General features: G+C 42.7%; 1 protein-coding gene across 1 annotated transcript; it reads left to right on the forward strand.

Annotated features, from left to right (window-relative positions):
• Positions 1-270: 270 nt before the first annotated feature.
• Positions 271-25,942, forward strand: LOC124119642 (major facilitator superfamily domain-containing protein 1-like). Its single transcript, XM_046482235.2, has 13 exons — positions 271-376; positions 1,538-1,638; positions 3,193-3,329; positions 3,780-3,835; positions 5,263-5,406; positions 6,095-6,253; positions 6,940-7,055; positions 8,998-9,098; positions 9,536-9,656; positions 12,034-12,171; positions 12,814-12,953; positions 17,479-17,593; positions 22,767-25,942. Exons 1-13 carry the CDS (start codon positions 352-354, stop codon positions 22,908-22,910), a joined length of 1,497 nt encoding a protein of 498 aa, XP_046338191.1. The 5' UTR covers positions 271-351; the 3' UTR covers positions 22,911-25,942.

The following is a 25,942-nucleotide window of genomic DNA, read 5'->3' on the forward strand; positions in this document are numbered from 1 at the left end:
ATTAAGTTAGAAGTTAAATAATGTCTCAACTAAAGGAGTATTTTCTGAAGAGATCGACTTATGTTAGATTGCATGTTCCTAATTGTAGTTATGTTTTGTATAAATATTATTGATTGTTAACGTAGCATGGAAATATTCATCCATATGTGGCACACGCACAGTCATCCATAGTATGCAAAGCATACATGACGTTGAATCATTCTTGTCACATTTTGGAAGGAGCTTCAGTGCGGCGTGTGCTACTTGCGAATTCTAAACGTCGCTGTAAGAAGCTAATCCTATTTGTTCATGTGATGCGGAAGTATCAGTTCAAAGGTCACGAGCAATTTGACATAAACTCAAACAAGCGCTATGGCGGGACTCAAGGCGACCGATTGTGAGTTTTTACTTGACAGTCACACGTGATAAACACTTACCAAGAAGTTAGCCTCAATTTTTAGCGCTTTGAATGCAAGGCTATGTAAGATGTCGTGTGGAGATAGCACCAACTTTGTACATGACACAACACGCCCACATGATATGTGAATGTTATTCAACAGGACCGAAGTACTCCAAATAAATATGTTCCATCAGTGTATATGATATATTGTGTGGAAGCTGTTGAATTGTTACCTGTAGCTGTAGTAAATGAGGGAACATGTACATGCACAATGTGAATATCCTTACATGCCGAGCATGTCATGGGACTGGTGAAACACTCATTAACCGCAATAGTCAGCTGATACTAGTCCTATATAATCTGAAACAAGACACCGATGGGTCTCTATGTCATTCCTAAAATATTATATAGTGGAAATAATACCCAAACCTTAGAATGTAAGGTCATGGATTCTTCTGAGAAAACAAATGAGACATTTTACTCTTGTCTGTAATAAAGTCACACCAAAGGGCATCCCCAATGATGTTTTTATTTGAAACATGTTCATGATGATAGGAAGACATTCTTGTGGCATAAAGCTGCTAAATCCAGAGAGAACTCAACAAACAGAGATGAACTGTAGTGTTTTATACATTTTCAAAAACCACAGAAGTCAAGTCAGAACTAGACCCTCACTAGTGTATATGGAATTCTATGTTCAAAACTTCATTATGAGTGTAATTGAGTCTCATTTAGGGGCACTTAGTTTTGAATCATGGATTCCCACTGTTTTCCCACTGAGCTACCAGGGCAGATGATGAGAATTTGTTCACTTTTACATGTCATGACTCCGGGGGTCCATGCTGCACAGGTTTCTTCTCTCACACGCTTTGATTGAATTCCTTTTATACCGCGATACACTGTATTGTTTCACTATAAGGTATGTTAATGGTTTCTTATTTTATCTGGTATTTCTTGCATTTGGACTGTTCATAAGTTGGATAAAAAAACACACCTCCTCAGTTTTGGTCGAAAATGTAAAACCTTGAGCTAGTGTTTTATATTTTCAACCCAAACTGAGGAAGCGTGTTTTAACCAAAATGTACAGTTTGCTTAAAATTATTTTAAGATATTTCTCTTAAGTATTGTTACAGTACTATCTTTTTTCCTTTGTACTAGGTGGCTACCGCTTTGTGGTCCTGTTCTTCAACTGCATGTTGACATTTGGCTCGTACTTCTGTTTTGATATGCCCAGTGTGCTCCAAGATGAATTCACACAGGTAAATGAAACATATGGAAATGATAGGTTTTACCTTTAGTGCTAAATTATGTTTGGGTTCAGAAACTTCAAAGTTAACATTCAACAGTCCAAAACTTGTCTCATAGATGAAAACCAAATTGTTGTTCAAACATAACATTAACAGAGGAAAGCGAAAATAATAATACTGAATGGAATGTTTGTGCATGTTAAACATTTTAATGCTGTTTAAACTGGAAGAAGGGGCAAGAGCCTCATGGTTGATGTGTGGCTCATCACTGCTTGGAGAAGTAGCGGCCATATATTGGGCTCATCACTGCTTGGAGAAGTAGTGGCCATATATTGGGCTCATCACTGCTTGGAGAAGTAGTGGCCATATATTGGGCTCATCACTGCTTGGAGAAGTAGCGGCCATATAGTGTGGCTCATCACTGCTTGGAGAAGTAGCGGCCATATAGTGTGGCTCATCACTGCTTGGAGAAGTAGCGGCCATATAGTGTGGCTCATCACTGCTTGGAGAAGTAGTGGCCATATAGTGTGGCTCATCACTGCTTGGAGAAGTAGCGGCCATATAGTGTGGCTCATCACTGCTTGGAGAAGTAGCGGCCATATAGTGTGGCTCATCACTGCTTGGAGAAGTAGCGGCCATATAGTGTGGCTCATCACTGCTTGGAGAAGTAGCGGCCATATATTGGGCTCATCACTGCTTGGAGAAGTAGCGGCCATATAGTGTGGCTCATCACTGCTTGGAGAAGTAGCGGCCATATAGTGTGGCTCATCACTGCTTGGAGAAGTAGCGGCCATATAGTGTGGCTCATCACTGCTTGGAGAAGTAGCGGCCATATAGTGTGGCTCATCACTGCTTGGAGAAGTAGCGGCCATATAGTGTGGCTCATCACTGCTTGGAGAAGTAGCTGCCATATATTGGGCTCATCACTGCTTGGAGAAGTAGCGGCCATATAGTGTGGCTCATCACTGCTTGGAGAAGTAGCGGCCATATAGTGTGGCTCATCACTGCTTGGAGAAGTAGCGGCCATATAGTGTGGCTCATCACTGCTTGGAGAAGCAGCGGCCATATAGTGTGGCTCATCACTGCTTGGAGAAGTAGCGGCCATATAGCCCTGTCATGGAATTCAAACCATGTATCCTTCTGATCCAAGGTTGGAGACCTAGTCCACTTGACCAGGGGTTAACACCTTCAGCAAGCTGATAAGTGATGATGTCAACTGTGGGATGACACCATGCCCTGCTACAGATACAACAAGCCCTGTCTTGGTGTCCCCTGCTGAGAAACGTTAAGAATATTGCTAAAAACAGTGTCACACCTCTTGCACTTATAACTCTGTCCAGGGGCGGTCGGGTAGCCTAGTGGTTAAAGCGTTCGCTCGTCACACCGAAGACCCAGGTTCGATTCTCGACATGGGTACAATGTGTGAAGCCCATTTCTGGTGTCCCCCACCGTGATATTGCTGGAATATTGCTAAAAGCAGCGTAAAATCAAACTCACTCACACTATAACTCTGTCCAGATTGAAACTTGAATCCCATGTCATGCCTATTAATGGAACAATTTTCAGTCCAACAACTGTACCAACTCCACAGGAGGGAGTACATTTGATGCTGACTCCAGCAACATCACGTGCAACAACTGTACCGACTGTCTGGGCATGTCACAGGATGACTACAACCTGCTCTACGCTATCTACGCATGGACGTAAGGCACACAGAATATTGTGGTTTCTACTGAGTTGATAGCAAAATTAAAAATTGGAAAAGATTATGATTCTTGTATCCTATATGACACTCATAGTACCAGGTTTGCATTTGTTACAGGTTTCAACTGATTGTTCAATTCAGTCTCCATGCCAGTCTATGTAGTTTATTAGGAGAAATCAATTTGGGAAATTCTTTTGTTCTACACTGAAAGTAAGAAAGCTGTAGTTCATACATGTAAATGTCTCTGTCCAATTGGTGTTCTTTGAGGAATGTTATTGTAATTTGAAACTTCTGATCAATCAGGATCAATTATTTTTTTTGTCTTGGAAAGGATAAATCATGTGTTCCTATTGTAGTAGCTAAAATGCTCTTCTTAGGAATATTTTTTAAATAATTAAATTACCAATAAAAACGGTTTTATTGGTAATATCCATGTTTCCTGTTTTAGGAATGCTGTAGTTGTGATTGGTGCTGGATTCCTTATTGACAAACTGGGAAACAGAGGTAAGAGCAGTAACCATGGTAGCAAGAAGCCCCAGCACCTGTTTCTCATAGCAATGTTAGTGCTATGACTGTCACAGGCCGCTATTAGGAACTGTCAAGTTTCGTTCCCACTTCACATACATGTTTTCATCTTTCTGTATGTTGACGATCAAAGAATTAAACTCAGGCCAAGTCATTTGAAAGTTCAAACCCAGCTATGTTTGTTCGCTTAAGATAATTTACTTATGTGTACATATCTGTGGCTTAACGAACACTCAAATTACACAATGTCTCCATCTCGCACATGGCACCATCACAGTTAGAATTTGTCTTCAGCAACACATCATAAGAGGTGACTAATCGGGTGGTCAGACTCCCTGACTTGGTTGATGTATGTCATCATACGCAAATGGCGGTGATTGATGCTCATGATATCAATCACTGTGGTCTCTTGTCCAGAGTCCAGACTCACTTGTTTACAGACTGCCATCATATAGCTAGAATATTACCGAGAGCAGCATTACACAATAACAAACAAACCTACTACATCTAGACCTAGACTGGAGACATTCACCAGGCAGTTCAGCAAACCACTCTTTAACCTTGGTTTCAGGGTTCACACAGATTTAAAAAGTGCTTGAATTTAACCATGTCCGATGAAAAGTGATGACTAAGCACGGAACTCTGGGTAGGAAACCCGTGACAGAAGCTGGGCACAACGTTTGCTTCAAATTGTGTTTAAATCATGAGGAAGTGTGTTTTTAATCACACTTGGGTTTCAAAGTACCAATGTGTGCATGTAACCAAAGACAGAAACAAGACATGGTGCTACAGCTGCAGGAAGGAACCTGATGTAGGTAGGATGGGGGAAGTGACACTGAAGTCTCACAGACAAAGCAGTCGTCACCAGGTAACTTACAGTTATTGGTAGAGTTATATGTTCAGGATTCGGGTGTTGTTAAACAAAAAAGGATTCCTTGAAGACAAATGTTTTTACTTAAAAAGTGCTTGAATTTAGAGACCAAAGATCTGTGTGAACCCTGGATTTACATTCATTTGTTTCTTGTTTGTTTGTTCGTTGTTTCATGCCCCACTCAGCAATATTCCAGCTATATGACGCGGTCTGTAAACAATTGAGTATGGACCAGACAATCCAGTGATTGATATCATGAGCATCGATCCACGAAATTGGGATACAATGACATGCATCAACCAAGTCAGCTAGCCTGACCACCCGATCCCGTTAATTGCCTCTTACGACAAGCACAGTCGCCTTTGACAGCAAGCATGGGTTGCTGAAGACCTATTCCACCCCGGATCTTCATGGGTTGGATTTACGTTCTGAAAAGTGAAAAACACGATGATAACGCCAAGATACCATCCACCATTGCAACACCGGTCTCCCGAAACATGTCCGACCTTTGTGTAAACGTTGTTTCCTCTCCTAGTGGGTGTGTTTCTCTTCTCCTTCCTGTGTGTGGTCGGGTCGTGCACGTTCGCTGTCGGTGCCATGCTGAAAGGAACGTCTGCCATGTTGCCTGTTATGTTGTTGGGACGTCTGCTCTTCGGATCAGGAAACGGTTCTCTCACAAGTAGGTTTCACTCCACTCGGTATCTGAGTTCACTGTTCACTGGATCATGCAGTTTGGATATCATTTCACAGTACCTTTCAAACATTTGACCAAATATTAACTATTTGTTGAAGTTATTTACATACATATTTGTCTCCAAATTCATTTAGCATTGTTTAGAAGCTGCTAGTATCACAGTAATGAGATGGTATTGTGGCATATGGCAGTATTAGTCACCCGTCCATCACGTTTCGTTTTCAGAGCAGAACTAAAAAAACCATGAGAGTTATCTTAACCAAACTTGGCACATAGATAGTGAGTGAACTGGTGCATTTTGATAGTTTGGGATTTTTGAAAAAATTATTTTTCTAGTTTACATAGCAACGATTTTGACTTAAACTGAAAATGGCGATAGTGCTGACTTACTCTATATAGTCAGGTAATTATGGCCAGCTGAATATGATCTGACAATTGAACTTCAGCCTTTATGTTTGAAAATGACAGCTACTTGCCTGTTCTCAATACGAAAAATTCTGAACTGTATTCTCCACGGACTTCTCTCTGAAATAATACTGAACAAAATTTGAACTGACTTATGTGCAGGATTTGATATTTTCAGGAAAAAAATGCTCACCTCCACATGGTTCTGATATTCATCAAGTAGCACAGGCGATGGAAACAATGTAGAACAGGTGATTCTGTGTTTCAGTCGTACAGAACAAGATCACGGCCTTCTGGTTCAAGAACAAGGAGTTAGCCATGGCGTTTGGATTCACATTGGCCTTCTCGCGTCTTGGAAGTGTACTGAACTTCTTCTTGACGCAGTCATTCTCTCAGACGTATGGACTCTCATGGACTCTCTGGGGGGGTTAGGAGTCCTTGATCTCGTCTTATAGGGTTTAAAACACAAGTTGATGAACTAGATCTAACTTATACATCTGACTTTTTGTCGTCATTACTTCAGGTATGATGGTATTAAGGACAGGTTTTCACAAGATGTGTTCATGTTGTAAATATGTGCCTGTTCTTTGAAAGATTGACAGGTTTATTTGGAGCAAAGGGTTGTGTTATTTCATGTGGAAATAATTTCAGTACCTAAGGCTTAATAGAATAACAGAATTGGTTCTCAGGCAATGGTTTTTGACAACATAGTGAGGGCGGGCGGTGTCTTTTCTTTTTTAGGTTGTTCAAACTAGTATGTAACTACCTAAATAAACATTTGTGTAACCAAATAAAAAGTTGTGTACAATCAACCTGGGAAAGGGCCTCCCTACCTAAATGTATTCCTTGATGAGTAAAATACTGGAATACAGTATTTGACTACTGTTGGACTTGGAATATTTAAGGATTTTTAGTTGTTTTTTAATGGAAATAAAAATGAAAGATGCTGTTAACTTTGTGATGATGGGGGCGGTGCCTGAGAACCAAGATTATTATTTTTATTAGTCTAATGAAGCACAAAGATTACTGGAAAACATTTGAAAAAATATTTGAAATGCTTTTTACTTGAAAGGAGCCTGTCGTGTTGACCATCATATTTTTTTCCCTCCCAAGGTGCCATGTTGTGTGGCCTGGGCTTTGTGTCGGCCATTATTGTCAGCTTCCTGGACATGTATGGCGTCAAGCAACTCGGAGACGATGCCAGCATGAAAACCGAATCCAAGAAACTGGTAAGTTGATCAACCTGAAGCTATTTGTCGTTGTTGAGAGTATCGATTTGGTTATCATTAGGGTAATGTAGAACAAGGACTGGTTAATATAAACGATGTACAACATAGGGTAAATACACACAATACACTACATAGCTAACTACACACAATGTATTACAAGAGGTGAACACACAATACACTACATAGCTAACTACACACAATGTATTACAAGAGGTGAACACACAATACAATACATAACTAACTACACACAATGTACTACAAGAGGTGAACACACAATACACTACATAGCTAACTACACACAATGTATTACAAGAGGTGAACACACAATACACTACATAACTAACTACACACAATGTACTACAAGAGGTGAACACACAATACACTACATAGCTAACTACACACAATGTATTACAAGAGGGGAACACACAACACACTTCATAGCTAACTACACACAATGTACTATAAGAGGTGAACACACAATACATTACATAGCTAACTACACACAATGTATTACAAGAGGTGAACACACAATACACTACATAGCTAACTACACACAATGTACTACAAGAGGTGAACACACAATACACTACATAGCTAACTACACACAATGTATTACAAGAGGTGAACACACAATACACTACATAGCTAACTACACACAATGTACTATAAGAGGTGAACACACAATACACTACATAGCTAACTACACACAATGTATTACAAGAGGTGAACACACAATACACTACATAGCTAACTACACACAATGTACTATAAGAGGTGAACACACAATACACTACATAGCTAACTACACACAATGTATTACAAGAGGTGAACACACAATACACTACATAACTACACACAATGTATTACAAGAGGTGAACACACAATATACTACATAGGTAACTACACACAATGTACTATAAGAGGGGAACACACAATACACTACATAGCTAACTACACACAATGTACTACAAGAGGTGAACACACAATACACTACATAGCTAACTACACACAATGTACAAAAAGAGGTGAACACACAATACACTACATAGCTAACTACACACAATGTACTATAAGAGGGGAACACACAATAGGTCATGTGTTGACAGTAGCTGTGTGCAGTAATGTCCATAACATACGGGAATTTGATGTGAAGAGTTGTGTCCCTTAGTTGTGTCAGGACTCTCTAATCATGGGTTTGAATCCAAATCAGGACCCTTTATTTGCCAGCACCATACCAGCTTTCATGGATTTGTAGTAAAGTCTATGGGATTCCTCGTACAGTATGGTGACACACGTACAGTAACTGAGTTCACCCCACTCACCCACTCAGCCTCGATTGTTCTTGGACTATTGTGTAATACCCACACATTTCTTCTGACACCATCTTCCTGAGGCAAGGGAGTTAACTGACTGAAAAAGTCCAGTTTCCGCGCTTGCCAAACTAGGCTGGGATTCCTGGGACTAACGAGTCAATGCATAGTTCAGTCAAACTAGCGTAACGAAATTGAGATCCGGTTCATAAACAACATGGATTTCAATGTGCAGATTTCATTCGACTGCAGGATTTGCAAAGCATGTGTGCCGCCAACTGAGCGTCGAGAGATGTTTTGCAAATCGTGTAATCAAGGTGCTCAAGTGATTTGATGCCCTTCGCGAGGTAAGGCCAGTTTTATTACAATATTGATCTCTGATTATAGTTCAGATCATCTTGACTGGATGCCGCCATTTTGTTAGAAGCAAATACAGGTGATATAAGAGGTGGAATCTGATTGGTCAATAGGAGGGACATAGCAGGGACAAAACTAGTAATAGCCACTGGTTGCGCTACAATCAAGCCTGGAAATTCCAGCTTAGTTCAGCAAGCGTGGAAACTGGACGTTTATAGTCAGTTAACTCCCTTGCCTCGGGATGATGTCTGACTCTCACTGTATTGTTGTTTCAGAGGTTCACCGATATCCGGTACTTCTCACTGTCTTACTGGCTGGTGGCGCTGGCTATCATGTTCTTCTACAACGGAGTCTTTCCATTTGTGGCTGATGCCAGGTGAGTTGACGAGCTTATTACCTGTACAGTGTTCTATAGAAGTGTCTTGCTGTGGACGAGCTTATTACCTGTACAGTGTTCTATAGAAGTGTCTTGCTGTAGACGAGCTTATTACCTCTACAGTGTTCTATAGAAGTGTCTTGCTGTGGACGAGCTTATTACCTGTTCAGTGTTCTATAGAAGTGTCTTGCTGTGGACGAGCTTATTACCTGTACAGTGTTCTATAGAAGTGTCTTGCTTTAAATGAATATAAGTATCCTTTGCTATGAACATTGGTAGTAGCAGTGTTCTCTACATTGCGTCCTTTGAAGTCTTTGATAGACATTGCTTCCATTGATGTGATAAAAAGGAATCAAACTCAAAAGGGAATAAAGACTATGGCATCCTTAGTTTGTGGGTTATTTTCAGATATGTCATTAGTATGTTATTTGTTTCAGTAAATTTATCTACGACAAGTATGGCACACAGTATAATTTGAACCAGAAAACCTCGTCGTACATCGCAGGCTCAATCTACGACGTGTCCATGTTGTTGTCTCCATTCCTGGGTGGCATCATCGTAAGTCATCTCCATGTATCCCCATCTCAGGGCTCAGGTGTATCTCTGCCCTACACAGGGCTCAGGTGTGTCTCCTCCCCACCACAGGGCTCAGGTGTGTCTCCTCCCCATCTCAGGGCTCAGATGTGTCTCTTCCCCACCACAGGGCTCAGATGTGTCTCCTCCCCACCACAGGGCTCAGGTGTGTCTCCTCCCCACCACAGGGCTCAGGTGTGTCTCCTCCCCACCACAGGGCTCAGATGTGTCTCCTCCCCACCACAGGGCTCAGGTATGTCTCCTCCCCACCACAGGCCTCAAGTGTGTCTCCTCCCCACCACAGGGCTCAGGTGTGTCTCTGCCCTACACAGGGCTCAGGTGTGTCTCCTCCCCACCACAGGGCTCAAGTGTGTCACCCCCCACCACAGGGCTCAGGTGTGTCTCCTCCCCACCACAGGCCTCAAGTGTGTCTCCTCCCCACCACAGGCCTCAAGTGTGTCTCCTCCCCACCATAGGGCTCAGGTGTGTCACCCCCCACCACAGGCCTCAAGTGTGTCACCCCCCACCACAGGGCTCAGGTGTGTCTCCTCCCCACCACAGGCCTCAGGTGTGTCTCCTCCCCACCACAGGCCTCAAGTGTGTCACCCCCCACCACAGGGCTCAGGTGTGTCTCCTCCCCACCACAGGGCTCAGGTGTGTCTCCTCCCCACCACAGGGCTCAGATGTGTCTCCTCCCCACCACAGGGCTCAGGTCATCTCCTCCCCACCACAGGGTTCAGGTGTGTCTCCTCCCCACCACAGGGCTCAGGTGTGTCTCCTCCCCACCACAGGGCTCAGGCGTATCTCCTCCCCACCACAGGGCTCAGGTGTGTCTCCTCCCCACCACAGGGCTCAGGTGTGTCTCCTCCCCACCACAGGGCTCAGGTCATCTCCTCCCCACCACAGGGCTCCGGCGTATCTCCTCCCCACCACAGGGCTCAGGTGTGTCTCCTCCCCACCACAGGGCTCAGGTGTGTCTCCTCCCCACCACAGGGCTCAGGCGTATCTCCTCCCCACCACAGGGCTCAGGTCATCTCCTCCCCACCACAGGGTTCAGGTGTGTCTCCTCCCCACCACAGGGCTCAGGTCATCTCCTCCCCACCACAGGGCTCAGATGTGTCTCCTCCCCACCACAGGGCTCAGGTGTGTCTCCTCCCCATCACAGGGCTCAGGTGTGTCTCCTCCCCACCACAGGCCTCAAGTGTGTCACCCCCCACCACAGGGCTCAGGTATGTCACCCCCCACCACAGGGCTCAGGTGTGTCTCCTCCCCACCACAGGGCTCAGGTGTGTCTCCTCCCCACCACAGAGCTCAGGTGTGTCTCCTCCCAACCACAGGGCTCAGGTGTGTCTCCTCCCCACCACAGGGCTCAGGTGTGTCTCCTCCCCATCTCAGGGCTCAGGTGTGTCTCCTCCCCACCACAGAGCTCAGGTGTGTCTCCTCCCCACCACAGGGCTCAGGTGTGTCTCCTCCCCACCACAGGGCTCAGGTGTGTCTCCTCCCCACCACAGGGCTCAGGTGTGTCTCCTCCCCACCACAGGCCTCAAGTGTGTCACCCCCCACCACAGGGCTCAGGTGTGTCTCCTCCCCACCACAGGGCTCAGGTCATCTCCTCCCCACCACAGGGCTCAGGTCATCGCCATGTATCTCACCACATAATTTAGTTACTACAGTTGAGCCTTGTGTCAAAAAGTTTGAGTTATCCGGGCTTCAAGACATCGCGGCAATTTTATGCTTAATTTGGATACTTGGGACGACCAAACCAGTACGCAACACTTGGGAATTTGACACAAGTGTTACTAGTCAGTGAGGTCTGCCATCATTGGATTGCCCGCAGCACAATTTAGTAGTCTCGTGCTAGCAGACTAGGGTGGATTTTGAAGCCTGCAGAACCCCTTGGTAAGAGCTGATGTATGAGTATTGGGTGGCTACCATATGTGATCTTACTGATCATTTGTCAGCCACTTGGTTATGTACTGGCAGCCATGAAGGCCCGGAACACTGAGAACACCCACTCACACACCTACAGTCTAGAGCAGGCTGTTTCCTCCCTCACTTCCTAGACTACACAAATACAGATTGTGGCTGAGCCTGCTACTGTAACATACATGTAGTTAAACATAGTACATGTTTAACAATCTCGCTTTCTGATAGGCCAGTCACTGTCTTATAGCCTACAAGTTTGTTAGCTGGCCTGTACGAATATCATGGCGTCATCAGGTTAGGGGTGACGTCACTTTCTTGTCACAATTGACTCTGTTCATGCAGACATTGAAATATTGATGGTCATGAAATAATCTAACTGTCACACATTATGGCACCAAATATATGTAACATGGGCACTATATATACTGTATTTCAGGATGTGTTTGGGAAGCGTGGCTACCTGGCCATGTTGTGTGCGGTGTTCTCCATCCCCGTGTTCGCGCTGCTGGCCTTCAGCTCAGTGTATCCCCTGGTGGCGACCTTGTGTTTCGGGGTGACCTACTCTGTAGCGGCTGTAAGTATGTTCGTCCAGGAACACAGTTTACTGGACACAATGTGAGATGTGAATGATCCCCAACAGAAAACCGTCTGTGTCACATGTGCAGAAATGTCTGTTTCTGAAGTTCTTCAATGTAAAAAGTAAAAATCTACGATCAAGTGTTTGTAAACAGCTTGCAAATTTGTAAAATTTATCCTATCTCATGCTATACGTTTCATCTTTCTTCTCCGATCCTTGTGTGGAAACACTCTTAAAATAAGTTTGCAGCTTAAAAAAAACACCACACCCAAACACATTCAGCCGTAACCATGGTTACCATCACCATCAATGGCTTTTGCAACATGTGAGACCTGTGCAGCCTGATCACGTGACGTCCCCAGCTTACTCTCTATCTTTGAGTGTACAGGCTGGTGTAACTGTGATGAGGGGATGGTTGGATGGGAGTTTTATAAATATCCACTTTATTAGAAATTTCCAATATTTCCTTCTAGAACAACAGTAATGAGATGAATACTATTATGAGTGCCTAGATAATTGTATGTGTGACTACATGATGATGGCGTGATCACGTCCCCCTGACTCAACAGCTCGGCCAGTCCCTGTACTGTAGATTCTACAACCTTGAATGCAGTAAGTGATAATTTTGTCACTTTTCAGGCTAGTCTGTGGCCATCAATTCCACTTGTGGTAACCCAGGCAACGGTTGGCACAGCAATGGGCCTCACTACATCTATTCAGATGATTGGTATCGGCGTTTCCAATCTCGTTGTAGGCTCAATTCTTGGGACAGAAAAACAGTAAGTAAATACAAATAACAGTTAAAACGTCCTGAAAACTGTACCAGGGTTATCTCCCTTTGTCAGTGTGAGTGCAGAGAATGTATTTGTGTTGTTTATTTGTTGTTTTATGCCGCACTCAGCAATATTGTCATCTGTTAATAATTAAGCCTGGACCAAACAATCTAGTACATCATGAGCATCCATCTAAGCAACTGGGAAACGATGACATGCATCTGTCAGCGAGCCTGACCACCCGATCTTGTTAGTCACCTCTTATGACATGCATAGGGTGTTGACAAAAATTCTTATCAGGACTACAAACGTTCCTTCACAAGGCTGCTTCCAATTACGTTGTCTGCAGTACGAAGGGACTGCTGCCAGTCATGTGCTGGCAATGAAAGACACAATAGGTATGTTATTAGCAGGGCGTGCGATGGAGAATTTAGGTCCCAATCCTAACCCCAGGGTTTTACTCTCCAGTATCCTTTGTTCCGAAGGACCGCGGCAAACTTCATCACAAAACCGGTCATGCACTTTGTTCATTGACAAGGGATAGTTTTGCATTGAAAACTACATACAGGCTCATGCAGACCCACATACTTTGGTGAAACATCTCAAGTTCGAATGTTTGCAAATAAGTCTTCTTCCAGCCATTTATACCAACATCTTTTAGTCAACATCATGAGCATCAATCTACGCAATCGGGATACGATGACATGCATCTGTCAGTGAACCTGACCCCCCAGTTAACGTTAGTCACCTCTTATGACAAGCATCTGTCAGTGAACCTGACCACCCGATTCCGTTAGTCACCTCTTATGACAAGTATAGGTTGCTGACCAAAGTCTAATCTGGATCTTCGGACAGACATATTATGATATTTATGAGTTTGTATGAAGCATAGTTTTTATCCTGACATTCCGTCCAAGGTTCTTGATACTGTGGCACCTGCCTGTTTGGTGCCCACCTTATTTGAACCTATTGACATGACTGTCACAGGGAAGGTGATATGAAACAACCAAGGTCAATCGTGGGACCAGAGTGGCTGCTAAGTTTGAAACCCTTCAAGGATTTGTGAAGGCCAGCCTAGATATTCAGTCCCAATTGCACCTTTTAGCCATTGGGTATTAGATTGTTGATGGTCCAATATGATTTTTGCTCATGGGTTACCCTGCACATCTGTGACACATGACGCTTTTAATCCACCAATAGCTGACTTCTGTCATATCATTGAACAATACTCTTCACAGCAACATTAGACCCGTTAAGATCCGGGGTAGAATAGGTCTTCAGCAACCCATGCTTGCAGTAAAAGGCGACTATGCTTGTCGTAAAAGGCGACTAGCGGGATCGAGTGGTCAGACCAGCTGACTTGGTTGATGCATGTCATCGTATCCCAATTGCGTGGATCGATGCTCATGATGTCAATCATTGGATTGTCTTGTCCAGACCCGATTATTTACAGACCGCCGTCATAATAGCTGGAATATTGCTGAGTGCGCTGTTAAGCAACAAACAAAAACAGCAACATTAAACTCAATTCTATGATACAGTTTGGGCATTGTGACAGGAAGGTTTGGCCATTCGTGGCCATTCACAAAATTATGTCAGTCCTGGTATTCCTCATGACTGTCAATCATATTCCTAGTGACTGTTAATCATATTCCTCGTGACTGTCAATCATATTCCTCGTGACTGTATCATTCCTTGTATTCCCAGTGACTGTCAGGTGTATTCCTTGTATTCCCAGTGACTGTCAGGTGTATTCCTTGTATTCCCAGTGACTGTCAGGTGTATTCCTTGTATTCCCAGTGACTGTCAGGTTTATTTTTTTTATTTACCAGTGACTGTCAGGTGTATTCCCAGTGACTGTCAGGTGTATTCCTTGTATTCCCAGTGACTGTCCGGTGTATTCCTTGTATTCCCAGTGACTGTCAGGTGTATTCCTTGTATTCCCAGTGACTGTCAGGTGTATTCCTTGTATTCCCAGTGACTGTCAGGTGTATTCCTTGTATTCCCAGTGACTGTCAGGTGTATTCCTTGTATTCCCAATGAATGTCAGGTTTATGTTTTTTTATTTACCAGTGACTGTCAGGTGTATTCCTTGTATTCCCAATGACTGTCAGGTGTATTCCTTGTATTCCCAGTGACTGTCAAGTGTATTCCTTGTATTCCCAGTGACTGTCATGTTTATTTTTTTTATTTACCAGTGACTGTCAGGTGTATTCCTTGTATTCCCAGTGACTGTCAGGTGTATTCCTTGTATTCCCAGTGACTGTCAGGTGTATTCCTTGTATTCCCAGTGACTGTCAGGTTTATTTTTTTTATTTACCAGTGACTGTCAGGTGTATTCCTTGTATTCCCAGTGACTGTCAGGTGTATTCCTTGTATTCCCAGTGACTGTCAGGTTTATTTTTTTTATTTACCAGTGACTGTCAGGTGTATTCCTTGTATTCCCAGTGACTGTCAGGTGTATTCCTTGTATTCCCAGTGACTGTCAGGTTTATTTTTTTTATTTACCAGTGACTGTCAGGTGTATTCCTTGTATTCCCAGTGACTGTCAGGTGTATTCCTTGTATTCCCAGTGACTGTCAGGTGTATTCCTTGTATTCCCAGTGACCGTCAGGTGTATTCCTTGTATTCCCAGTGACTGTCCGGTGTATTCCTTGTATTCCCAGTGACTGTCAGGTTTATTTTTTTTATTTACCAGTGACTGTCAGGTGTATTCCTTGTATTCCCAGTGACTGTCAGGTGTATTCCTTGTATTCCCAGTGACTGTCAGGTGTATTCCTTGTATTCCCAGTGACTGTCAGGTGTATTCCTTGTATTCCCAGTGACTGTCAGGTTTATTTTTTTTATTTACCAGTGACTGTCAGGTGTATTCCTTGTATTCCCAGTGACTGTCAGGTGTATTCCTTGTATTCCCAGTGACTGTCAGGTTTATTTTTTTTATTTACCAGTGACTGTCAGGTGTATTCCTTGTATTCCCAGTGACTGTCAGGTGTATTCCTTGTATTCCCAGTGACTGTCAGGTTTATTTTTTTTATTTACCAGTGACTGTCAGGTGTATTCCTTGTATTCCCAGTGACTGTCAGGTGTATTCCTTGTATTCCCAGTGACTGTCAGGTGTATTCCTTGTATTCCCAGTGACCGTCAGGTGTATTCCTTGTATTCCCAGTGACTGTCAGGTGTATTCCTTGTATTCCCAGTGACTGTCAGGTTTATTTTTTTTATTTACCAGTGACTGTCAGGTGTATTCCTTGTATTCCCAGTGACTGTCAGGTGTATTCCTTGTATTCCCAGTGACTGTCAGGTGTATTCCTTGTATTCCCAGTGACTGTCATGTGTATTCCTTGTATTCCCAGTGACCGTCAGGTGTATTCCTTGTATTCCCAGTGACTGTCAGGTGTATTCCTTGTATTCCCAGTGACTGTCAGGTTTATTTTTTTTATTTACCAGTGACTGTCAGGTGTATTCCTTGTATTCTCAGTGACTGTCAGGTGTATTCCTTGTATTCCCAGTGACTGTCAGGTGTATTCCTTGTATTCCCAGTGACTGTCAGGTGTATTCCTTATATTCCCTGTGACTGTCAGGTTTATTTTTTTTATTTACCAGTGACTGTCAGGTGTATTCCTTGTATTCCCAGTGACTGTCAGGTGTATTCCTTGTATTCCCAGTGACTGTCAGGTGTATTCCTTGTATTCCCAGTGACTGTCAGGTGTATTCCTTGTATTCCCAGTGACTGTCAGGTGTATTCCTTGTATTCCCAGTGACTGTCAGGTTTATTTTTTTTATTTACCAGTGACTGTCAGGTGTATTCCTTGTATTCCCAGTGACTGTCAGGTGTATTCCTTGTATTCCCAGTGACTGTCAGGTGTATTCCTTGTATTCCCAGTGACTGTCAGGTGTATTCCTTATATTCCCTGTGACTGTCAGGTTTATTTTTTTTATTTACCAGTGACTGTCAGGTGTATTCCTTGTATTCCCAGTGACTGTCAGGTGTATTCCTTGTATTCCCAGTGACTGTCAGGTGTATTCCTTGTATTCCCAGTGACCGTCAGGTGTATTCCTTGTATTCCCAGTGACTGTCATTCCTTGTATTCCCAGTGACTGTCAGGTGTATTCCTTGTATTCCCAGTGACTGTCAGGTGTATTCCTTGTATTCCCAATGACTGTCAGGTGTATTCCTTGTATTCCCAATGACTGTCAGGTGTATTCCTTGTATTCCCAGTGACTGTCAGGTTTATTTTTTTTATTTACCAGTGACTGTCAGGTGTATTCCTTGTATTCCCAGTGACTGTCAGGTGTATTCCTTGTATTCCCAGTGACTGTCAGGTGTATTCCTTGTATTCCCAGTGACTGTCAGGTGTATTCCTTGTATTCCCAGTGACTGTCAGGTGTATTCCTTGTATTCCCAGTGACTGTCAGGTGTATTCCTTGTATTCCCAGTGACTGTCAGGTGTATTCCTTGTATTCCCAGTGACTGTCAGGTGTATTCCTTGTATTCCCAGTGACGGTCAGGTGTATTCCATGTGTGTTGCAGCACATCCACAGCGACCATCTTGCTGCGCTGGAAGTATGTGATGATCTTCCTGCTGGCCAACGTCCTTGCCTGTGTCACCACCACCTTCTTCCTGAACGTCATCGATAAGAGGAAGGTAAGCCCTTATTCTGTGTCGTCTTGGCACACCATAATTGAAGCTTATTTTGCTAGGACCCTTAAGCTATCACACACCATGCATTTCATGCTTTTTCTTCGATCCTGGTGTGGAAACGATCCCGAAACAAGTTTCCAGCTTCAACAAACGCTTCACCCAAACATATCCCAGCCATCACCATGGTTACCACCATCACCACTGCATGTTTCCAGCTTACTTGTTCTCTTTCTTGTTACCTTGGTGTGTAGACTTTTTATTTGAAGAGAATTATATTATATTTTGATTATTTTTTCTCTCTACACATCTGACCAGAGAGGTGATTATGGATAACAAGACATGTCCTACGAGTGCAATCGAACGTTTTCAGCTCAAGACCAACACTCCATATGTTGTGATTGTCATGACCGTTGCAAGACCTCAGAACAATGTCACCAGTGCAAGCTCCTCTCTGAGGCAGACCTCTTACTCCACAGTCGTAAATGTACGAAGAGGGACACGGAGAGACGGTCTAAGATGAACACGGACCTTCAGCTGCTCTAAGAAACACAAACGAACCAAACTAAAAGCAGCTGAATCGGATGCCCAATCTTCTGAAAAGGAACAAGTCGTTGACTACACCTACATTTGTTTTGGAGGATGACGTGGCATCAGATTCCTTCCTCATCATGCTCATTGATGGTTTTCCTACAAAGTCATCTCCCAAACCCTGATCATTCGTGGTCACAGCTAGCAAGACGATTGCCACTACGCCGAATAAAGATCATCGCGCAGTGCAAAAAAAGGACTTGTTGCTACTGATTTCTAAGATCCTTCGTGGAACAGGATGCCATGGTCAAGGCTCTAGAGGTTCCAAGTCCACCGGCACCAGATCGGTTACCTTCACCCAGGGAAAGGTCACAGGAGAGTCGGCTAAAGGAGCTGACTCCTCTAAGTGACCCAGTGACAGTTGGGTACCACTGGGAACTTCTGCCCCGATCGTACCACTATACAATGTACGAGCTGACTCCTCTAAGTGACCCAGTGACAGTTGGGTACCACTGGGAACTTCTGCCCCGATCGTACCACTATACAATATACATGTAGGTGGAAGGCTTGGGTTTCTGCAGCCAGCTGGGGGATTCTGGGAGACCCCTACGTCACAAGGCTCCTGACTGAGGGCTACAAACGTCACTTCACAACGCTGCTTCCAGTAACAAAGTCTCTGCTATGAAGGGACTATGCTGCCAGTCAAGTGCCGACCCTGAAAGACACAATATATTTATGTTATTAGCCAGGCATGCGATGGAGAATTTAGGTCCCAATCCTAACCCCAGGGTTTTACTCTCCAGTATCCTTTGTTCCGAAGGACCGCGGCAAACTTCATCACAAAACCGTTCATGCAGTTTGTTCATAGACAAGGGATAGTTTTGCATTGAAAACTACATACAGGCGCATGCAGACCCGCATACTTTGGAGAAACATCTCAAGTTTAAATGTTTGCCAGTAAGTCTTCTTGCAGTTATTTCTACTGACACCATCATCTTTTCGTCGACACCTGGTTGGGGAGCGCAACTCTTGGATCAACAGACAGCAAGGCGCTGGTCTGCAGACTAAAGAAATCTACACATCAACAACCTGGAGCTTAGGGCTGAAGTTCTACAAGCCTCAGTGCATCAGTGGTATGGTACATCCAGAAAATGGGATCAACAAAGTCCGCATCACTTCTACGAACAACAATCCAGTCCAACTGGTCGCCTCGCTTCACATCCAGGTTCGAGAGGGGCACATTCCGGGGATCATGAATGTAATAGCAGAGGCTCTTTCCCGGCCCGATCAACCATCCCTGACAGAGTGGCAGCTACATTCAGAGTTTTTTCACTGGATTTGCAAGATCTTCCACACCCCAGAATTTGATCTCTTTGTGACCCGATTCAATGCTCAGCTACCGAGATTCATCTCCCCCCACACCAAACCCTCAGGTGTGGGATCTCATGGGAAGCACTCAACACTTACACATACCCGCCGCCAGGCCTTCTATCTCAAGTGTTGCACAAGTTGATGGACACCAAACAACTTTGCCCACTTTTTGTCCCACCCTTCTGGCCACCAAGAAGTTGGTTCACCATCGTCGTAAATGTCACAGATCAAAGACACCATCGTCGTAAATGTCACAGATCAAAGACACCATCGTCGTAAATGTCACAGATCAAAGACACCATCGTCGTAAATGTCACAGATCAAAGACACCATCGTCGTAAATGTCACAGATCAAAGACACCATCTTCGTAAATGTCACAGAACAAAGACACCATCGTCGTAAATGTCACAGATCAAAGACACCATCGTCGTAAATGTCACAGATCAAAGACACCATCGTCGTAAAAGTCACAGAACAAAGACACCATCGTCGTAAATGTCACAGATCAAAGACACCATCGTCGTAAATGTCACAGATCAAAGACACCATCGTCGTAAATGTCACAGATCAAAGACACCATCGTCGTAAATGTTACAGATCAAAGACACCATCGTCGTAAAAGTCACAGAACAAAGACACCATCGTCGTAAATGTCACAGATCAAAGACACCATCGTCGTAAATGTCACAGATCAAAGACACCATCGTCGTAAAAGTCACAGAACAAAGACACCATCGTCGTAAATGTCACAGATCAAAGACACCATCGTCGTAAATGTCACAGATCAAAGACACCATCGTCGTTAATGTCACAGATCAAAGACACCATCGTCGTAAATGTCACAGATCAAAGACACCATCGTCGTAAATGTCACAGATCAAAGACACCATCGTCGTAAATGTCACAGATCAAAGACACCATCGTCGTAAATGTCACAGATCAAGGACACCATCGTCTACCCCTATGAACAGCCCCACTCGGGCCAGCTACATCCACCTCCGGACACTATCCATCTGTGTCTGATGCATCCCTAGAAATCTTTGATCTTTAAGGGATATTCTCATAAAGTGGCTTAAAGCCATTCGTCACCACTCGCCCCTTTCCGTAACCTGCAAGAAGACTCGTCCCCCTATCGATGAATGTTATGTGCGAAAATACGACAAACTAATCAGAATGGGCGTATGATTTCAAGTACTTCGTCAAAGAATCCCTCAGAAATATTTTTTGATCTTGCATCTAAAATTATACCCAAGACACAGTTAAATGTGTTCAATCATACTGTATAATTCTGTACGTCCCGATGTGCTTTAAATTGCATCTGAAATATATATAATATATGGGGAAATATATGTGAACCATTATGCAACGAATAGACAATTGTTTTAGGTATGCCCGTTTGCGCTTAGACGGAACCCGGTCGCATAAATGTCCATGAGAGGGACACAAGTCGCTATTCGGCTTGTCCCAAAATAACACGAGTTGGTCACGAATGGCTTAAACCATATCCGATGCGCATCATACCTCCACGAAGGTTCTTTATGATCATGAGTGGAAGGCTTTCGAAGGTAAGTGCAAGTCTCAAGACATTCACTCCCCGACCACAGCAGCTGAATACCTTAAGCACTTACAAACTTCTTGGAAGCTGAAGGGATCTACACTCGCTATTTACTTGGCGCTATGAACTAAGTATTCGTCACAACCATGGCATCGAAGATTGCAGAACTGCACTACATAGCAACTGAACGTTATCGTCGATAGTGAAAGGTTGTTTCTAGAAGTCAGACACAGTGTTTGCCTCAGACTCCCTGAGGAACATCCCGGTCTCAGACGTACCACTTGTTCTGGCTCAACAACTGACAGCAGCCTGTCAGCAAAGATGGTTTGATACCAGCATCTGGTGGGACCCCGTGTCGTATAGTGTACATACAGAAATAGATACTGAAGTCCATTCGACTTTGTTTGTTGTTTCTTACAAATCAGGTTCCCAGACTTGAATTCTCAAAGAAGGAAAAGAATATTCGTCTGTAAAGATGTATGTCTTTAACATCGAAAGTGGCCATAAGGTGCAGTCGTTTTGACGGTGTCCCAACCTTCTACCTGCTAACCTCTGTCTACAGGAAATGTTAGTCTCAGAAGGGTATTACTCGTATGGGTATTGTCGTTCATTCCTCTTCTCCTTTTAACAATGCAATCGTGGATAGTTTTAATGAAATGGAAAAAGATATACCAAGCTGTTCCGCCTTACATCTTAGAGTGTGTGTGGGAGGCAGTCTTGAAGGGATGATTCACTCTCTCTCGAGTTGTTTATCTTTTTATTTTCTCTTCACGTTCTAGCGTACTCAATCACTGCATTTGAAGTTGATAGCTATAGCAAAGCGTATAAGGGATGCCAAGCTGTTACGCCTTACGTCCATCAGACGTATGAGTGAGGGCTTGAGGCTTGAAACACTTTACTGTTGAGGGGAAGCCGTGGGATATATGCACAGTGTGAGATAGGATCATTTTTAAAAATTGAATTTTTTACAATAATTGTTTATTTATTTTGTATAGGGAATGTCCAGTTTTAATACAATAAATTGTATATTTATAATACTTAATCCTATCTCACACGCTTAACGCCCACCCAACCATCCCCACATCACAGTTACACCAGCCTGTAAGCTCTATGAAAGAGAAGGAGTAAGCTGGGAAATTCATGTGTTCAGGCAGCGCAGGAATCTTGCAGTAAACAAGCCATTGGTGGTGGTGGTGGTGGTGGTAACCATGGTGACTGCTGGGATGTGTTTCGGTTAGGTGATTTTTGAAGGTGGAAACTTGTTTTGGGATCATTTTCACACCAGGATCGAAGAAGAAGGATGAAATGCATAGTGTGAGATAGGATAAGTATTGTTAATATACAATTTATTGTTAAATTTTCAAGTTTGATGATGCTTTTCACCACCTTAATCAGCCTGTGTCTAATCAGTATATTAGGAACTAAGCACTTTGAATTTCTTTACAAAATTATATATGTATATGTTCTAGAAAGTCCAGTAAAAAGGGGTTTTCCAAGTTTTACTCCAAACTATAAATTGTGGATGTCCTGAAACTTAATGTGATGTGGAAACCAGAACAACATTTCAGTTACATTCAGAAACAAATTGTATGTCTTAACGCAGTGGCAGGAAGTATGTAGTGTATAACAAACAAAACAGATCCCAGAAGACTGAAAGGTCGATCCCCCTACAACCATCCCCCCCTACAACCATCCCCCCCTGACCGATTCCCTCTCTCCAGGGTGGGATGCTGAACCTGAGCCGCAAGCAGAAGTTGTCCCTGGCCCGACGTCTGCAGGAGGAGGAGGATGTGGATGCTGATGAGGAGGTGGCCCCGGTGTACAGTGAGAGGGACCCCCTCCTTGGCAAGAACACCATCAACTGATCCCACACTCCTGGGTCTGTGGGATGTTCATAGGATGAACGTAGTTCTCAACTGTCTCCGCGGATGTAACAAGCAGCTGTTGAATACATAACACTTTTTTATGGATAGCAACTTTTTTTATTCTTTGTACGACATTTCAGAACTACTTCTTGCTCCTTTATCAGATGAATTCACCTTTTTTGAGACAGTAGTCATCAGGTGAATTCAGCTGATGAAGGAGCAAGAAGTAGCTCTGAAATGTCGTACAAAGAATAAAAGAAGTTGCTATCCATAAAAAAGTGTCATGTATTCATGTTCTACCAAACTTCTAAATGCATATCAAAGACTCAAAGCCGCTGCTGGATCAGGCGGACGTAGAATAGGTTGATAACACAAAAGTAACTGAATATTAATCACAAATATTGTGCAAGTATAACTATTTGTTTCAAATGTCCAGTTTTAAATGCATTATCTGACTTAAAATACAGCAAAATACAACCAAATACTGAGTCATCAGATTGAAAATACAGCCTGAAAAGTAAAATAAATCAATAAATAAACGATATATATGCAGCACAAACATGCTGCATGGAAATTCCATGCAGTACAATCGTAATACATGAGAATCTGTAACTTCGTGCTTTGATATCTGTGCTGCATTTGAACCAGCATGTATATTCATAGTGTTTGTGCAGTTTGTGTGATTTGATCATTGTAGCCATTAGATTCATAATGCAAGTGCGTAAAATTAATGCATGATCCTTAAATTTGCATTGCAGAAAGTAGGTCAGAAAACTGTTAATTGGTTACAGATTATCAACGGTTGAAACAATAGATTGATGTCATAGCTGTATTTTGATTAGAGAACCAGCCAGCCATGTAAGTCTGGATTGTCTGCCCTGAGTGAGTGAATGGTGTCAACCCTCTGTGTTGGACGAGGAGGGACTCCCAGCATGCTCAATAGACAAATCATTCAGAATTCCGAGGTTCGAGTTACTCACTACAGGGAAACTTGCTAAAGACTATTTTTCAGATGATGTGATGTTATGAGTTTGTGATGCGGTGAACAATACGAGATGTCATATTGTTCTCATCAATGAACCAAAGTGATGTTATGTCAGAAGGGTTTTGTATGTGTGTTTGTGAGTGAGAGAGAAATAGAGAGAGATTGAGGGGAAAGAGAGAGCAAGAGAGGGTTGGGGATGGAGTGCTCCTTTTCCTGACAACATCCTGAAATCAGCAATGATTAATTGTTTGCTTGATACCAATACAGCATTTCTTAAATTCATTTCAGGTATGTCAGCACCCTATGTGTGACACTGACATGTTCTCTCACAGCGGGGTGATAGCGTTTGGTGTAATGATACTTACTCTTACTCAAGACCAATTTCATTTTCGTCTTGTACAGATTTCTGAGGCCACGCCAAAAAAAGTCAATCACAAAAATCATCAAAATATCATTTCAAATTTCTTTTTGGAATTCAATTTTAAGGTGATTTACATTCTTCCAGTATTGCTTGACAACAGGTTTTACAAATATACTTTGAACAAAAGAATTAAAAAAAAAATTCTTTTTTTCTTTTCCAGAAGTGTTTAGCTAATGAGTTCAACAAGGGAAAAAACTGGTCTTTTACTTTGCATGTAACACAAAGTGGTGTTGAACCCAACTCACTCACTCACTCACTCATTCACTTTGTATGTACCAGTGTGTGCAATTTAGTCAGTGCCATGAGTAACTTACCTTCTGTATATATTTCTTGTATATTCATATTTTTTGAATATTTTGATATTAATAGTCACCGTTATATTTATATTAATCATCATTCAATCATTGAAGCAATCACTGGATTGTCTGGTCCAGACTCGATTATTTACAGACCGCCGACATATAGCTGGAATATTGCTGATTGCGGCGTTAAACAACAAACAAAACAAATCCATCATGGAAGCTGGTTATCATGACATGTGTAACCTAGTCTACATCACACACAGCAACCAGGGAGTATGACACACAAGCCAAGTACACACAAGATGGATGCCTTATATTCTGTAGCACAAGATAACGAGGGCTGGCTATTGATATAGATTATAGAGATCGATAATTGCTTACTAAATATCGATCAATTATCGATAAGTATTGGAGAATTATGTTTAAGCAAATATGCAAGTAATGTGTTCCTAAAGAAATCAACATGTTTCACACCACTGGTGAGAGGTGACATTATGCATAGATTATTTTGTGGACATTTGAGATTTAACAAAAACAGTTTTCGTCTTTGACGATTGACATTATTGACAATAACCAGTCTGTTTCGGTAAGTCTAAACTTTATTTCTTCATAATAGCTTATGTAAGTTATTATCGGTGACAACAATTTCATATCGATAATCGTTAATATTCGATCGATTATCGATCCTTTTCCCCAGCCCTAAAGATAACATCAATCAGTAAAATGTCCTGTTTTCCAGATTCCCATCATCCACTGCTTTCCACCGAGTACTGAATACTGGGTACTGAGTACTGAATACTGGGTACTGAATACTGAATACCGGGTACTGAATACTGGGTACTGAATACTGAGTACTGGCCTGGTAGAATTATTTGCTTGGCCACATTGACTGAGGAATGCCAGTGTTTGTTCTGACAGTAGTCTTCCAAAAGAATTATCCTGCAGACTATTGGCAGAGTTGCATCCCTTGGCCATACCAGGATCTGAAGTTTGTAGATTTCAAACCTTTTTTCGCCTTTATTCTAATCCTTGAAATGAAATAAATAGACCTGTTTCAGAAATATATTATATGTGAACTATGACAATAGACTCAATAATTTGAGGCAGTTATTTCTAGTTTAACCAATTATTGCAACTACTTTGCCCATGTTTCCCCATGTTGAAAAACTGTCCTTCCTTCATGCTGCATGGGATGTCTTCATTCATGGACAATGAGGGGTATTTGTACATAGCTACATGTGCGTATGTTATTTTTTCTGTATAAATCATGCTAAAATAAGCAATAAAACAGATGGTTCAGTTCCACCTTGTAAATATGAAGTTA

This window comes from Haliotis rufescens, unplaced genomic scaffold, assembly GCF_023055435.1.
Source record: "Haliotis rufescens isolate VD_foot unplaced genomic scaffold, xgHalRufe1.0.p SCAF_2, whole genome shotgun sequence".
NCBI classification, from domain to species: Eukaryota; Metazoa; Mollusca; class Gastropoda; order Lepetellida; family Haliotidae; genus Haliotis; species Haliotis rufescens.